The sequence below is a fragment of the Dasypus novemcinctus genome, chromosome 8 (assembly GCF_030445035.2).
Source record: "Dasypus novemcinctus isolate mDasNov1 chromosome 8, mDasNov1.1.hap2, whole genome shotgun sequence".
Lineage (NCBI taxonomy): Eukaryota > Metazoa > Chordata > Mammalia > Cingulata > Dasypodidae > Dasypus > Dasypus novemcinctus.
This window is the reverse complement of record NC_080680.1, coordinates 120,467,349-120,484,762: the sequence shown is the minus strand read 5'-3', so window position 1 is coordinate 120,484,762 and position 17,414 is coordinate 120,467,349. Positions and strand designations below refer to the sequence as shown.

The 17,414-nt window shown below is 41.2% G+C and overlaps 1 protein-coding gene across 2 annotated transcripts in view; it reads left to right on the top strand.

Moving 5' to 3' along the window:
• The window catches only part of PLPPR1 (phospholipid phosphatase related 1), a 316,568-nt gene that overhangs the window by 269,817 nt on the left and 29,337 nt on the right, over window positions 1-17,414 (top strand). For both annotated transcript variants that reach the window (XR_011649506.1, XM_058302596.2), the window contains exon 4: window positions 2,715-2,847. Coding sequence is in view for 1 of the 2 variants with exons in the window: in XM_058302596.2 (XP_058158579.1) it covers window positions 2,715-2,847 (133 nt within the window). In the remaining variant the exon portion in view is untranslated. The remainder of the gene's footprint in view (window positions 1-2,714; window positions 2,848-17,414) is intronic.

The window sequence follows — 17,414 nt, the reverse complement described above, 5'->3', positions numbered from 1 at the left end:
GGCCAAGACTGAGCAGTGTTTCCCAACTCCAAAGAAGTGTCATCACTTCTAACTGTAGAACAGTTGCAAGCCTAATTTTGTTCAGTGAAAGAAAGAAAAAAAAAACTATTCTGCTAAAATGTAGTCATAAGAAATGTATTAGTAGACTTAACTCAAGTTTTTAAGCTGAATTCTGTCAAAACAATCCAATGTGCTTGTAACTCTTATAAACTTGGGCTGTACTCTTAAGGACATTTCTATTACTAAGTGGTCCTTTGCTTTGTCTTTGTTCCTCATTTCACTCTAATGTCAATTTGAACTAGCACTGTCCATGTCAAGGTCAGACCACCCAGACTCAGGACATCTTCAGGCAGGAGGATCGTGTACCAAGGAGCCCTCCAAAGGCCTTGTGGGCCTGCAGGGATGTCAGGGGTCTGGCTGCCAGCAAGCCAGCAAGAATTCTGTGGGCCACACAAAATGCCCATGCTTCTTCTCTCTCCTCCTAAATAAAACGAAACCTTTTTTATTTTTGAGAACTAACAATATTCCAGGTTCTGGGCAGGGCAGGTTCAGGGGTAGGGTGTCAGAAATACGAATATGAATGGCCTTGATTGAGTTGCTCAGAGTTTTGGGGTTAAGCTTGCCAGTCAGCTCACAGATGTGGCTCAAGAGCTCCCAACAGGGGAAGCTCAGAGGGCCTGACGTCAGTACAGGTGGCACGTAGTAAGTGTATCGCAAGCTGCCCAGACTTCTGGTCATGAGGTCTATCTTGGCATGAGGGGTGAAGATTGACTAGAACGAGGCAGGCTTTCCTAGAGAAAAGAAATGCCCTTCTACCTAGGAGCTGGGCTCCCTTAGCACTTTGTCCTTGGAAAGTATGTGACATGCACTGCCTGATAGTCTAAGGTCTTTATGAGGACCTCATGGGGAATGCACACATATTCCAAGTAGATCATGTAGTCTTGGAGGAGAGAGGTCATCTTTTATTCATTTGGGAATTTGCATGCCCAGTGATCTAGAAAAGTGTTTTGTGATAATAATATAACAACTATAAAACTAGTGACGGTGGTGCTGATGGAGTTGTCATTGTTGATTTAACAAGAGAATTGAAGTCTCATAGTGTGCAAACTAGGTTGCAGGTGCACTACACACACACACATACATGTGCGAATATATGTATATAGTCATAGAGTATTTAAACCTAAAAAGAGGCACTGCTACTTTCCTGGTTTTATAGAGATGAAAACTGAGGCATAGAGAGGTTAAATAATGCATCCAAGGTCATCAGAGCTGGTAAGTTATAAAGCTGGGAATCAAAGCCAGGAAGGTCTGACTCCAGAGTCCTTCCTCCACCACTATAATTCATACATAGTATGAATTATAAATATTGCTTGAATTTGGATTTAATATTGAGGACATAAAAAACAAAGCAGGTTAAATGCAGCATGCTTAAAAACTGAATATATATAATATACACATCCTATTAAAAAGGTAGAATTGTGTAGTGGAAATAGAAACATACGCCACATTCCAGAACTGTTCAGACACTGGCTGAGCAAGGCCAAGTCCCTTAGACCCTCAGTTTCATCACTCACAAAAGAAGGGAAAATAGTCTAGAAGTGACTCTGTGGTTTAATTTCCATTCTTGGTGTGCCTCTCAGGATGTCATCTTTATCCAACCAGCCGGTGATCCCTAATGACAGCAGGACTGTAAGGAATCCTTAAAACCTTGATGAAGTTTATTGAAAACCACAGGCCTGGTTAAAGGAAAGAAGAGCATGCAGAAGATCACTTTCTTCTGGGGGCAAATGTTGAAATTAGGACTAGGAAAATCAAAATGCAGTGAGAAGCATGGGCCCTGGCACCTGTTACCCCAGGTACAAGTCCAGGGCCCCCAGAGTCAGTTGCATGCCCTCTGGGGTAAATTAGTGAGCCTTGCCAAACTTTGGTTTCCCCACCCAAAAAGCAAAAGTAGTACTACCTACACCAGGGACCCCTGTGAGCCTAGCACCCAGGATTCAGTCGATGACAGTCATTAACTTTATATTCTCCATCGATAGGCCTCTGTCTTCAGTAGGGCAGTGTCTTCCCTTGTGCCAGTTGTCTGTTTTACTGATGCATGCACCCTGTGCTGGGTGCTAAATGAAATAAAGATATATAAGATAGATTTCCTATCATCAGAGAGCTTACAATCTACATAAGGGCACAATGTTTTAAATGATAATATATCATTCAAGATAATAACAAGAAAGAGGCCCAAATATAAAGAAAGTATAGGCAACGAGTTCAGAGCAGGAAAAATAGATCTCAGGGAAAAATGTTCAAATAAGGTTTCTTATGTAAATAATGGTAGTATTATCAAATAATGAGGTAAGAATTTATTTTGATATGTGTGTAATGCCCTCTTGGATGCATGACCATCTATTTCTCATGATTGCAACTGTGATTGAATTTAAAAAATCAATCTCAGCAAAATCCTTATAAATTGTATTACAAGGTATTATTTCAACTTATTATTGGACCTTTGAATTTAATATTACAGCCTGAAGTCTACCTGAAACTATCAATTATTGCTTTCTCTCATTCTTTTGAAGAATTAAACTATTATCTAACCCTCCACCTCCTCAATTCAAAATGATTGGGGATCCTCAAAAGTTAGATTTATTTAAAAAGCCACTGCTCGCTTTCATCCAGCTGTTCTCCACCTTGACATTTCTTAACTGTTCCTTCCCCAGATTTTTATTGGTGAGATATCCATGTATTTCATAAAGTCAACCAGGGAATCTCTGATTGCCCAGGAGAAAACTATTCTGACTGGAGAATGCTGTTACCTGAACCCCTTACTCCGAAGGATCATAAGATTCATAGGTAAGTTCAAGAACATGCTGAACTGAGTCCTTAGTTATGAGAAAAACATACTCAAGTGAACACACTGAGAAAAAAATAAATCAAGCTATGGATTGATTTAATCCAATCAAGCTGTGGAACCACAACTTTCAAAAGCTAGGGTTGCTCTGGACATTTTCTAAGGACAGATATCAAACCTAATCCTACGATCTGGTGCCAAGTCAAATTTTTGACCCTTGAAAGGAAGTGGTACTTATTAATTTATTTTATGCACGATTTCGACTTTGATTTTTTTCCCTACACAATATTTCTCTGAGATTCCCACTGTGCATGTCTTTTAAGATTGACTGGATATTGCCAGATTCTCTGAGCTGTGTCAGGTGAAAGGGGCTTGTGGCAACACCAATAAAATGGATTTAGAAATAATCAAACTTGCCCACAAAGACTTCCTGCCCAGAAATTTTGTTCTGTGGGTAACTTAATAAAGTGTGGGAAACCCAACTCATCAGGTTCTTAAAAGAATGCCTTTCCAAATTTAGAAAACAAATAACTTGCATCGGTGTACACGACAAGAGATACAGACAGACAAGTATCCTACAGACCTTCTGGGACTCTTATAAAAACTCCTTGGGTGATATGCATAATTAATATGTGTCTGGGTACAGGTAGGATGGTAGATCTTGCATGTAGAGCTTCAGCCAACTTCCTACCCAGTAAGAACCCAGGAAATGGTAAGTATCACAGTGCTCTAATGAGATCTTGCATAGACCTACTGACCAGATCTTCATGGGAGTTGCAATTAGACCAGCCATGATATCATTTAAAACATATAGAACTGACAACTGGGAAAGCTTTAGCATGCTCTTAACCCTTTTGGCAATCCTGAATCCTGTTTTCTTCCTAGTATGGTAAAGGGTTGAATTTCTTCAAGTCATGAGCAAGTGTCCACCTCAAAATCAAATATGCAATGACTCCTCGGAATGAAATGAGAATGGGGGAAGTGGCACAGTGGGAAGCTTAGGAAAATCTAATTTAAACAATCAAGGCTTAAAATAGTCTTAAGCATTTACTGATGGTATTTTCAGAATGGCCTGTGGAAGTCTGCAGCTGGATCATAAGGTATAGCCTATTCAACACGATGTCACTATGTCTATTCCACTCTCTCCAAACATGGGTACCTTTCAAAGAAGTCCAGGCCTTGGTCACTTTCCACTGAGCAGCTAGATAACAAACCACTAAGGGGAAAAGACAAGGAGGGAAAAGACTATGCCACAGGACACTGGACTAGACACTTAACAGACATTTTCATATCATCTTCCCAACACCCTGTAAGGTAGGCCACAGCCCTAATTTTGCTGGTGAAGCATCTGGTAACAGTGGGGTAAAGTAACTTTACCCAGGGTCAGAGTTGTGTGTGTGCATGTGTGTGAACATGCACACACATGCACATAATTTGATTCAGGAAAGAAGGTTTTAGGACCACCTTCTGATCTGCTTCCTGCATGCACAATTAAAGCAAGTTCTTTAAAGCAGAGAGTTGTTAGATTACAATTAAAAAGAAATATCTTAAAGAGTCACTAATTTATTTTTTCTCTGCAAAGGTAAGTCATAATGTTTTTGTGACCCACCCCAGCTGGGGCAGGATCCGGAGAATGGAAATTCTAACTGATCTCTGTCATATATAGAGGCCTGCTGGGAGAACGAGTCTAGATTTATTGTGTTGTTGATTTGAGGCCTCCACCCTCTACCAAGGAATCTTTCAGATTCCCCATCGTGGTGCCTAAAATTCCCACTCAAATCATTGCCTTGGGATGAGGCATGGTTTCTGGAAGGCCACTATTAATGTAGACGTTTGTCACCCTTGAGGAGCATCAGCTTCCTACATTTGGAATCAGTGACAAATCCTATGCTAACAGAATGGTGGATCCTGAGAGCATAAGGCAGAGGCATTCTATTGAGGTCATTAAAGTTCAACAGCATGAGATGCTGACTGAGAGGGTGGGGAGGCAGCAGGTAACAGGTAGACATTGGAGAATTCAAAGACAGAGCAGCAGAGGGGAAGGGCATTGCTTGATAAAGACACATGTACTTCATGCTTTCCCTTTTTTGTTTTATGACACCAAGATCCACCCGGTTCCTCCATTGAAAACCTGGGAGTCATCCAAATCCCATTCTTCCTACAGTTTTCACATCCAGTAGACTATTAAGTCCCATTGATTCTATCCTCCCCACATATCTCCCATCTGTCCTCATCTCCTTAAGTTTAGGCCTGTGGTTCTCAAGGTGTGGTCCCTGACCAGCAACTTCACCTGGGAACATGTCAGGAGTTCAAATTCTTTGGTTGCTTCCCAGACCTGCTAAGTCAGAAAGTCTGGAGATGAATCCTTATAACCTGTGTTTTATCAAGGCCTCCAGATGATTCTGATGCATCCTGAAGTTTGACTATCAATGCTTTAGTCCATTAAAAATGCCCACCCTTGGGAAGCAGACTTAGCCCAGTGGTTAGGGCGTCCATCTACCACATGGGAGGTCCGCGGTTCAAACCCTGGGCCTCCTTGACCCGTGTGGAGCTGGCCCATGCACAGTGCTGATGTGCGCAAGGAGTGCCCTGCCACGCAGGGGTGTCCCCCGTGGAGGGGAGCCCCACGCGCAAGGAGTGCGCCCCATAAGGAGAACCACCCAGCGCGAAAAAAAGTGCAGCCTGCCCAAAAACGGCACCGCACACACGGAGAGCTGACACAACAAAATGACGAAACAATAAGAAATACAGATTCCATGCCTCTGACAACACCAGAAGCCGACAAAGAAGACACAGCAAAAAGACAGAGAACAGACAACCGGGACGGGTGCAAGGGGGAAAGGGGAGAGAAATAAATAAATAAATCTTTAAAAAAGAATGCCCACCCTTGGGAAGCAGCTGTGGCTCAATCAGTTGGGCTCCTGTCTACAATATGGGAGGCCCTGGGTTTGCGTCCCAGGGCCTCCTTGTGAAAGCAGGTTCTCCCGCACGCTGTGGAGAGCCACTGGCCCACCAGTGCCGCAGAGAGCCAGCTCAGCAAGGTGACACAACAAAAAGGGAGACAAGCAAAAACACAGAAGAGCGCACAGCAAATGGACAGAGAGCAGACAACAAGCAAGCCACAAGGGGGGGTAGTAAATAAATAAATAATAAATACAGACACAGAAGAACACACAGCGAATGGACACACAGAGCAGACAGCAAGCAAAAAGCCACAAGGGGGGAGGGATAAAAAAAAATACCCACCCCCTTAAGTGATCTCCCTGCATCCTGTTTTGCTCCATTCACCCCAGTGCCAATTGGTTTTGACCACTGTCCCAGCTAACCATTCTAATTATACTGACATGGTATGACTTTTCTCCTACAGTTTTGCATTTTGCTGCCATTGATCAATCTGAAGTAAAAATGCAATCAAGTTCATTTCCCTCCTTAAACCTTTGCAAAGAATTTCTAGCGTGTGTAATATGCCCTCCAGGGTCCTACATTTGTTGAGATCTTCTCCTGTCTCTAGCCTCATGTCACATCACTTCCACACAAGGACCTTTTCTCCCACCAGGCTAAACTGCTTTAGGAACCCTCAAAAGAACCATGTGACAGCACCTTGCCTCAGTTCCTCTGCATGTGCTGCTCCTTCTGCTTAGACTATCCCATAACTACCTCCTCACAATTAAAGCTGGCCAAATCCTACTCCTCCTCAGAGTTTTGCTTCAACAGTTCCTCCTTATTAATCCAGACAGCTAGTTGCCATCTCTCTCAGGACCCCATTGAACTTTATACCTACCTCTTTTATGGCCATGTCTTAGTTTGTCAGAGTTGCTATGACAAATACCACACAATGGGTTCACATATGCAACAAGCATTTTGGGCTCATGGTTTCAGAAGCCACAAGTCCAGCAACAAGGCATTGGAAAGGCCATGCTTTCTCCAGGAAACCTGAAGCATACTGGTGCTGGCTTGTGGCATCCTTGTTGGCTCCTTGGCTTGCACCTCTGCCTCTATCTCTTTCCTTGTTCTTGCTCCTCCAGTTTCCACTGACTTCTGGCTTCTTCCTGCATGACCTTCTCTGAGTTCTGGTTTCCAGTTTCTTCTGTTTCTGAGGCTTCCAGTAGTATGAATTAAGACCCACTCTGATTCACTGGGACCACACCTTAACTAAAAATAACATCTTCAAGATGCCTATTTATAAATGGTTTCACACCATTAGGAATGCAGATTAAGCTTAAGAACATGTCTTTGTTGGGATACATAATTCTATCTTACCTGCCTAAGTCTTTTGTTCCTATCAATTTGTAAGCCCTTGAGGAGCAAGGACTATATCTTTTTCATTCATTATTTACAGCATATTGCAAAGTTCCTGGCACATAGTAGGTTTTCAATAAATGTGAAGTGTTTCTGGTGACTAAAAGGCAAAGATAAGCTTTTGTTAAATCAGATTACCTAAAATTCGTTCTGTAAATGTTGATTCTTAAATATCCATTTTTGCCTCAAATTTAATTAACTTTATTACCACTCTTTGGCTTAGTTCTAGAAAATTGAGGCATAAATAAAGCAAATTCTAAGAGAAAGCTGACAGTCTAGTTTGACTTTTTATATAGGAGTATTGGAGGTGGGGGGAATTTGTTATCTTAAGGGAAACATACTCTTTCTGAGAATCCGTGAATGAATTTTTTCATAAGAGAAGGAAAATAAGCTACTTGGAATGAATACTATATAAATGGGGCTGTTTCCTCCATTTTTTAAATAATTTGTTTGTATTTACATTTTTTCAAAGACTTATTTCATTTATTTCTCTCCCCTTCCCCCGCCGCCCTGTGCATTGTCTGCTCTCTTGTGCCCATTCACTGTGTGTTCTTCTGTGTCCGCTTGCATTCTCGGCAACACTGGAAATCTGTGTCTTTTTTGTTGCGTCATCTTGCTGCATCAGTTCTCTGTGTGTGCAGCGCCACTCCTGGATGGGTTGTGCTTTTTTCGTACAGGGCAGTTCGCCTTGTGGGCCCTCTCTTTGCCTGTGGGGCTCCCCTACACAGGGGACACCCCTGCATGGCATGGCACTTTTTGCACACAGCAGCACTGCACATGGGCCAGCTCACCACACAGGCCAGGAGGCCCTGGGTTTGAACCCTGGACCTCCTATATGGTAGGTGGATACTCTATCAGTTGAGACATGTCCGCTTCCCTCCATTTTTCGATTTGTAAAAATAAAGTAAGATAGTGGCTAAAATGTATTAGAAATTATATTGTAAAGAGATTATATTGTATATTGCCTTTTTTTCTAGCCCAGTAGCCACCAATATTCCTATCATGCACTTGACTTTGGAAAATGACAACTGCCTGAGTTAACTATTCTAATTAAACTGAAATGGCATGACTTTCCTCTTACGATCTACATATTTATGCTCAAATTCATTACAAATAGTATTTCCCAACAAACATAATCCACTTCACATTGCAAAAAAGGCCAATGATTTAGCAAAATATTTTTAAAGATAATAATACTTTACACTGTCAAGGATGAGAAAAGCCTGGGATTCTATACATTTTTAGATAAGAGAGTAAGTTGATATACCCTTTCCACACAACAATTTGACCATGTTTCAGTAGCCTAAAAAATAAGTGTCCTTTTTAATACAAAATTCCCATTCAAATAATCTATCCTAAGGAAATGATCAGAGTTGTAGATAAATTGTTATGGATTAAAATATTCAATATAAAGTCTTTTATAATATAAATTAGAAATATATATATATTTTTAAATCATGCTACCACCATTAAGTTGCAACCTCAGAAAATGGAATTGTTGAATAATTTTTTTAATTAGTTTACTGAAATATGTCACCCACACACAAACATATATAAACGATAAAGTGTATAGTAATAGTTGTGAACTTATAAAACAAACGTATATAACATCATACAGGGCCCTCATAACTCACCCTACCACCAACACCTTACACTGTTGTTAAACCTTTTTAGATTAAAGATTATTGATTAAAGAGTATTGTCAAAATATTACTACTAACCAAAGTATTTTCCTCCAGCCCTCCTATTATTATTATCTTTATGTCATTTATATATGAATATACATAAACAATTAAGTGTAAAGTAAAAGTTGTGAACTTACAAAACAAACATGCATAGCATCATATAGGGGTCCCATACATCAAGCCTCCACCAACACCTTGCATTGTCATGAGATGTTTGTTACAAATTACAAAAGAATATTGTCAAAATCTTACTACAAATTATAGTCCTTATCTTACATTTAGTGTGTTTTTCACCCAACCTACCCTATTATTATTTTTTAAATACATATTTTAATGACAGAAATTGTAAACTTATAAAACAAATCACGTACATATGCAGAACTCCCAAGCAACATCCCTCTGTCAACACACCGCATTGTGGTGGAACATTTGTTACAGATAAGATAATATCATCTGATTGTTGCCATGTCCATAGTATATATTTCGCTCACATTTTCCATAGTGCCCCATTATCAACACAGTACATCTTTAGCATAGATGCAAGAACATTATATTATTACTGCTAACCACAGTCCATGGATCATTCCAGTTGTATTTTTCCCATGTGTTCCCAACACCCTGCAGTAGTGAAATACATTTGCTCTAGCTCACAAAGGACACTCTTGCATCTGTACCGTCCACCACAATTCTCATCCACCTCTTGGTTTACTGTGCTATTCAGTTCCTAGATTATTCTCTAGCATCCTGTCAATTGGCATTTGCATCCCTAGGCTACCATTTTCAGCCACATCCCTATTTATAAACTAGCTATTACTATTTTTACCATCCATTCTTCATATTTCCACACTTTTACAGTAAAACTAATTAAAACTTCTACATATATTAAACATCAGTAGTCCATCTCAGTCCTTTTGTTATCTCCATTAAGAATCCACACCTACCACCAGGTCTTGAAGATATTTTCCTACAATTTCTTCTAGAATTTTTATGGTTCTTGCTTTTATTTTTAGGTTTTTGATCCATTTTGAGTCAATTTTTGGATAAGGTGTGAGGTAGAGGTCCTCTTTCCTTCTTTTGGCTGTAGATAGCCAGTTCTTTCAGCACCATTTTGCTGAATGGACAGTTCTGCCCCAGCTGTGTGGGTTTGACAGGCTAGTCAAAAACCACTTGACCATCCATGTGAGGGTCTGTTTCTGAGCCATCAGTTTGGTTCCATTAGTCTATGTGTCTGTCTTTGTATCAGTACCATGCTGTTTTTACCACTATAGCTTGGTAGTATGATTTAAAGTCCAGAGAGAGGGTTTGCTTTTCCTTTTATGATGTCTCTGGCTATTCAGGACCCCTTACCCTTCCAAATAGATTTGCTAATTGTGTTTTCAATTTTTTAAAAAATGCTGGTGGAATTTTTATCAGGGTTGCATTGAATCTGTATATCAATTTGAGTAGAATTGACATATTAATGATATTTAGTCTTCCAGTCCATGGGCATGGAATATTCTTCCAGTTATTTAGGACTTCTTTGATTTCTTTTAACATTGGGTTGCAGTTTTCTGAATACAAGTACTTTACATCATTGGTTAAATTTATTCCTGAGTACTTGAGTTTTATCTGTCATATTTTATTTTCACCACTCTTTTGACACTTTTAGCTACTTTTATTGATATAATTTTCATTTCTAGACTCTCCTCTAGACCCTCTCTCCTGTCTTTTATTTTCAGGCTCTAGCATACCCTTTAGTATTTCCTGAAAATCTGATCTCTTGCTTAGAAATTCTCTCAGTTTCTGTTTATCTGTGAATATTCTAATCTTGTCCTCATTTTTGAAACACAGTCTTGCTGGTTATAAAATTCTTAGCTGGAAGTTTTTCTCTTGTAGTATTTTAAATATATCAGACCACTGTCTTCTTGCCTTCATGGTTTCTGTTGAGAAATCAGCACTTAATCTTATTGGGTATCCCTTATATGTTATGCCTTGCGTTTCTCTTGCTCTTCTCAGAATTCTCTGTCTTTGGCATTTGTCATTCTGATGAGTATGTGTCTCAGAGTTGGTCTATTTGGATATTTTTGGATGGGAGTACGTTGTGCTTCTTGGACATGGATATCTATGTCCTTCAATAGGGTTGGGAAATTTTCTGACATTATTTCTTTAAATGTTCCTTCTGCCCCTTTTCCCTTCTCCCCTCCTTCTGGGACACCCATGACACCTATGTTTGCACATCTCTGGCTATTATTTAGTTCCCTGAAACCTTGTTCAATTTTTTCCATTCTTTTCTTCATCTGTTCTTTTATTTGTTCCCTTTCAGAGGCCATTTTTCAAGCTTAGCAATCCTTTCTTCTGCCTCCTCAAATCTGCTATTATGTGATTCCAATGTTTTCTTAATTTCATTTATTGTGCCTTTCATTCCCATAAGATCTTCTATTTTTCTATGCATGCTTTCAAATTCTTTGTGCTCATCCAGTGTCTTCTTAATATCCTCAATCTTTTTAGCCATCTCATTGAATTTATTAAGGAGATTTGTTTGAACATCTATGATGAGTTGTCTCAACTCCTTATGTCATCTGGAGGCTTATCTTGTTTCTTTAACTGGGCCATAACTTCCTGTTTCTTGGTATGGATTGTAATTTTTGGTTGGTGTCTTGGCATCTGGCTTACTAGAGTATTTTTTCTGGGTGCAGTTTTTGTCTTTAGTTTAGGGCTTCCTGCCCTTTCTCCCTTACTGGTTGTGCAGTAGGAGCCAAGGATGTAATTAGTGCTATAAACTGTGGAGGCTTAAGCTGCTCTCATTGCCACAGGAATGGATGAAGCTTCTCCCAACTTTCTCCTTTCCCAGAGGTAGGGACAGAGTCATGGTTGTGTGGAATAATCCAAGTTGTGCAGGCTTAGACTGTAGTTTCCCAAAGAGACTGATGAAGCTTCATGCCCCTTTCTCCCCTGCCTGGGGCATGGATGGAACTGCAAGTATGGGCAGCAGTCTATGCAGTGCAGGTCCAAGATGACTGCAGCTGCCCCAGTACACTTGTAATTATTCAGTTTGTGACAGCCAAAAGTACCCTCAGTTACCTGGATGGCTGGTACAGAGCTAACCACCCTCCACCCTGCCAGAGGTGGGACTGAAGCCTAGGCTAGGGCTGCAGGCTAATACAGTTGAAAGAAATTGAGTCCTACTGTCACTGAGATGTTTGGTCAGCCAGGCTTCCTCTCAGGCCGGAGCTGAGTCAAATGGAGGCCATGGGCCTTTTTCAGACTTGGACAAATTCACACCCCAGCTGTTCCTAGGGTTATCTCTTAGACATCCAAGTCTACCAATCAGTAGCTGAAATCGGCAGCCAACTGTCTCCTTCTCCCCTGTTTCTGGGAAATGGAGCTTCCAATTCCAGTCACAGTATAGCTCCTGGGGCAGCTTGTGCCACCAGAGTAGGACAATCACCAGCCTCCGACGCTTGGCCGGTAATTTCCCGGAGAGGCTGGCACAGGTCCTTGCAGCTTCCTCCCTGTTGGAGGTGGCACTGGGTCTTAGGCTAGAGCTGCAATCTGATCTGGATGGAAAGAAGCCAGGCCCCACCAGCACTGGGATTCTCAATCTGCCCTGTTTCTCCTCGTGTCAGGTGCAGAGTTAAGATGGCAGCTCCTGGCCTCTTTCTGACTTGGATGGGCTCAAACTTTAGCTGTTCTCAGGAATTTACTTTAGCCTGCTGTATTTTACTCATCAGTCGCTGAAGTTGGTACCCAACCATCTCTTCCTCCCCCCTTTCTGGGGAAGTGGAACCTTCAACTCCAGCCCCGGAACAGCTCCTGAGGAGACTTGTGCCTCCAGTTGGAGATGGGCACCAGCCTCCAGGGTATAGAGCCTCTTCTTACGAGTCATCTCTGCAGATGGGCAGCCTCCTTCTTCCATTCCTTCAAGGATGTTGCAGGATGCTTTTCTGGCCTCCTGGAGCCCCCAAACAGGTGCTTCAGCTAGCTCCAGAGAGCTCTGGGTGTTTGCTAACTGCCCAGGTATACAGATCAGGAGGAGAGAGCCAGACATTTGAACGACTTCAATAACTCAGTCTTCCCTCTTGGCTCATAAGACCCATCTCACCAAAATAAAGTGTGAAGGAGGTTTCTTTGTCCCTCACATCCTTGATAAAATTGCACAGCCTGTTTTCATCTTAGGGAACAGATGGGATAAATTCATGCCTGCTTGTCTAGGTTTGCCAGGCTGCTGTGACACATACTACATAACGCATTGGCTTAAACAGCAAGCGTGCATTGCATCAGGCTTTCTCAGGCTAGACATCCAAAATCAAGGAGAAGCAAGGCCAGGCTGCCGTCCCTGCTTGGCTGTGCTCTGGAGCTGGCTCACTGCCACCCTCTGAGCTCCTTGGTTTGCTTCACTGCCTTGCTGTGGTCTCCTCTGACCCCTGGCTTGCAACGCCTCCTAATATGGAGCAAGGCCCGACCTCCTTCAGCTGGGCCACAGCTTCACTGAAAATAGCATTTTCAAAAGACCCTATTTACACTAGACTCACACCCACAGGAATGCAGGTTGAGGTTAGGAATGTGCCTTTTGTTGGGTACATAATGCAATCAACTAAAGATGCTTTTATCAATACTGATTATTAAATAGTGATTTTTTTAAAAGAACTTTTATATTGAAAAGTAAAGAGTAAAAAGAATATTAGAATTGGGATTTTTTTTTCATTTGCCTGCTTCATAAAAGGAAAACAAAATAAACTTCTCCTTGCTTGATAGTTACTTTCTTTTGAGTTAAAGAAAAAAAAAAAAAAACTGATCCAAATATGCCTAGAATGGCCCCTTAGCACCTAAAATAGCCTGTAATCCTGAAGGTGTTTATTGTGGCCTATTCATTTGGGATCATATAGTTGCTCCATTATTAATTCTAATAAAATTTTAACTAAATACCAAGCAGGTCTTATGCCAGTTAGGGCAGGTCCAAGGATTAGGTCACACTGGACAGAATAGAAAGTATCATGGTAAACAGTTAATTCATGTAGCACTAATTGCCATAAATTAAGTGTGATCTAAATGAGGCATGAATATTTTAAATGCAATTTCAAAGGTCACAGTGTTTTATGGTTGTAAAATTGATACCCTGAGACAAGCTTAATGTCAACCTTCTTGAGAATTAGAAAATCCTCCTCAATTTTGAAAGTTATTTAATTGTATTTTACCTGAAAAGAGACTTTATTTTATGCAATCACTTCATTTCTGCTTGTCTTCTGTATTTATAATTAAAGTATACACTGGGGAGCTTGTCATATTCATTGGATTTTCAATATCAACTGAGTACCTACTATATGCCAGACACTGACTAAGATGCTGTGGAAATATTAGGAAACAAACCAGAAAACAATTTGCCCTCATTTGGGTTTATCTTTTATGTGCGGGATGCCAGACATTAAACAAGTAAATAAATAAATTGTGGTGTTTGTTAGAAGATAAGTGTAATGGAGAAAAAAACATACGGAAGTAAATAGAGAGCTCTGGGAGATGGAGATGCAGTTTTACAGGGGGAGGGTATTGTACAACCAGGATTGTCTAGAGGTGGCAGTGACCTCACAGCAGGCCAGGGCAATAAGGACATGGACAAGCCCTGACACTCCGTTGCCCACTCCAGGAGATGCGGTGCCCCAGGAACTAAGCCAGCTCCAGGTGCTGAGGAAGTCCAGCCTGCCCAATATTCTGGAAATAAGTTGCAGGGTCCCAGGCACCCAACTTTGGTTCTTAGTCAGTAATCTAGACTTTCAAAGAAAAATGTCAAGAGCAAGGTGGAGCATGGGTCTCTAAGCAGATCAAGAGATTCTAGAACTCAGCAGCAGGAACCAGAATTGAAGCTCGGGTGTACAGATCAGGAGGAGAGAGCCAGGGTGGCTCTTGGGGAGAAAAGGGAGCCCCAGTTTCCAGGCCCCATAAGCAGCCGAGCCATCAGCCTTTGAGACTAACATGTTGGCTATTTCCTACCAGGGATCAGGATTGGCCCAGCGCGTGGTGTTCAAGGATGCGGGGGAGGAAGGATGTGGAAGCTGAAAGTTCCAGCTGGCTTCAGAGGCACAGCCAGGGGTCGGCCTTGGCTCAGGTCTTGAGAAGTTGTGATAAACCTGTCTTTGGTTTTTCTAAGTGTAGAGAACAAATCCACTCCCCTGGTTTTTGTTTTTGTTTTTTGTTTTGTTTTGTTTTGTTTTGTTTTGTTTTGGTACAGGTTGTAAGTTTATTAGTTATAGATTGCAATGGTTAGTTTCATGTGTCACCTTCTCAGGGTTATAGTGTCCAATTGCTTGGTAAAATAAGCATTGGCTTGATTGTTGCTGTGAGGGTGTATCTAGTTTTTATTTACAATTTTATTTTTTAAAGATAATTCAATTATATAAATGTTACATTAAAAATACCGGTGATTGCCATTTGTCCCACTCCCTACCCCCCACATATTTTCCCACATTAGCCACAACATTCATTAGCACGTTACATTTGTTACAATTGATGAACACATTCTAAAGCATTATCACTAAGAGTGGATTATAATTTATATTGTACTTTCTCTCTCTCCAGCACAATTTTGTAAGTTATGACAATATACAGAATGTCTGGTATCTGTCATTGCAATGTCACTCAGGACAATGCCCAAAAATGAAAATGTATATTACATCTCTTTTTCCCTCTCCCACATCTCAGAATGTCCAGTGGCCACTGCATCCCCATCAATGATAAAAGTTCTTCCATTGCTGAAATCACAAAAAGTCTACAGCAGAATAACAGGAAGTCTACTCTAGCCTATCATTCATTTCCTCATCTGAGGTTTCTGGGATGGTGATGCCCACTACAACTCTAATTGAGAGGGGACTTAGATCTCATGGGGCAGATGGATGGGAGTATCTTGCCTGCAATTGAAGATTTTCTTTGTTCCTTGGGATGGTCATTGTCCCATCATCATTTCCTTGTTAACTGTCCTAGGTGAATCTAATGAACTGGAGAGTAGGAGTGAACCAGAACATTCCAGACCAAAGTAACTGTAGATCATCCTCATTATTGATAGCAAAGTTATTTAGTCATATGTGGCTCTAGTGATCCTTTCCAAAGGTGTCCTCCAGCACCAGTGCATGGAAGCAAATAAAAGGACAACTGAGCTGGGAGCTGTTAGCGCCTTGCATGTTAGCCAGCGCGAATTCATCGCATGGCAGTGAACTTAATCACCACAAAGCAGAGTTTCTCAGCCTTGGCACTATTGACTTGTTTGATTGGGGTCAGACAACTCTTTTTCTTAGAAGGATAAGTATTTTCCTGTGCATTGTAGCCAGCTTCCCTGGCCTCTACTCATTAGATGCCAGTAGCACTCCTCTCCCCACTAGTGACAATCAAAAACGCCTCCAGATATTGCCAAATGTCCCCTGGGGGGCAGAATCACCCTCAGGTGAAAACCACTGCCAAAGATTTAAGAAAATAAGCCTATTTCAGACTTTTTAAAAAATAATGAATATTTTGCTTTTACAAATTTTGTTTCCTGTGACTACCATAATAAAGTACCGCAAACTAGGTGGTAGATTTATTGTCTCACCATTCCGGAGGATAGAAATATGGAATGAATGTTTTGGCAGGGCGATATTCCCTCTGAAGTCTCTAGGGAAAATCCTTCCTTGCCTCTTCTTAGCTACTGAAGTCTGCCAGCAGTCCTTGGCGTTCCTTGGTGTGGTGATTTGGAGCTATGTGCCTCAGAAAAAAAACGTGTTCTTAAACTTACTCCATTCCTGTGGGTGTGAACCCATTGTAAGTAGGACATTTTGGTGGTTACTTCAGTGATGGTGTGCCTGTTGTAGAAGTCGAGAGAAGTTCAATTATTTGCGTATAGAAAGGCCAGGACTCAGGAATAATTTTGGGAAGGAAAAAGGATTTATTTACAACCCGCCAGGAGTCAGAGCTTATCATTAGAAATTCAAGCCCGTACAAGTTTTTTGAGTTCTTTTTATACAGAGGAAGGGCCAAATGGTTCTTTGTTTCAGTGCTCAGTAAGTTTGAATTAACCTGTGTCTTCCACATCCTAGATAAGCTTTTAGCATGGACTTCATACATTCTGGATAAGCTTTTAGCACATTTGGTTTGCATTTTCCCTGAATAGTTAAAGTTTATACAGTTTGCATTGCTAAACTGTTTCTCCAGGACTGGAGTTGTTGTCATGGTTACGAAGGGCAGGGCTGAAGTTTTCACTGTCCCAAACGCACAGCTCAGGGCACATACAGCTTAGGTTATCTACGAAGAGATGAACAGCCCCCCCACCCATTGCCTAAATCATGCCCAGCTCAATCAGGATGGGTCTTAATCCTATTACTGGAGTCCTATGTAAACAGAATCCAGACAGAGGGAAAGCTGTGGAAAGCAAGAAGCTGAAGGTCAGTGGAACTTGGAAGAGAAGAGAGAGACCAGGAGAGGCTGCCATGTGCATTGCCATGTGACAGAGGAGCCCAAGATCAAGGATCACTGGCAGCCAGCCCCAGAACACCCATCTTCAGGAAGAAGTCATTCCCTTGACGATGCCTTGATTTGGACTTTTCCTAGCCTCAAAACAATGAGCTAATGAATTCCCATTGTTTAAG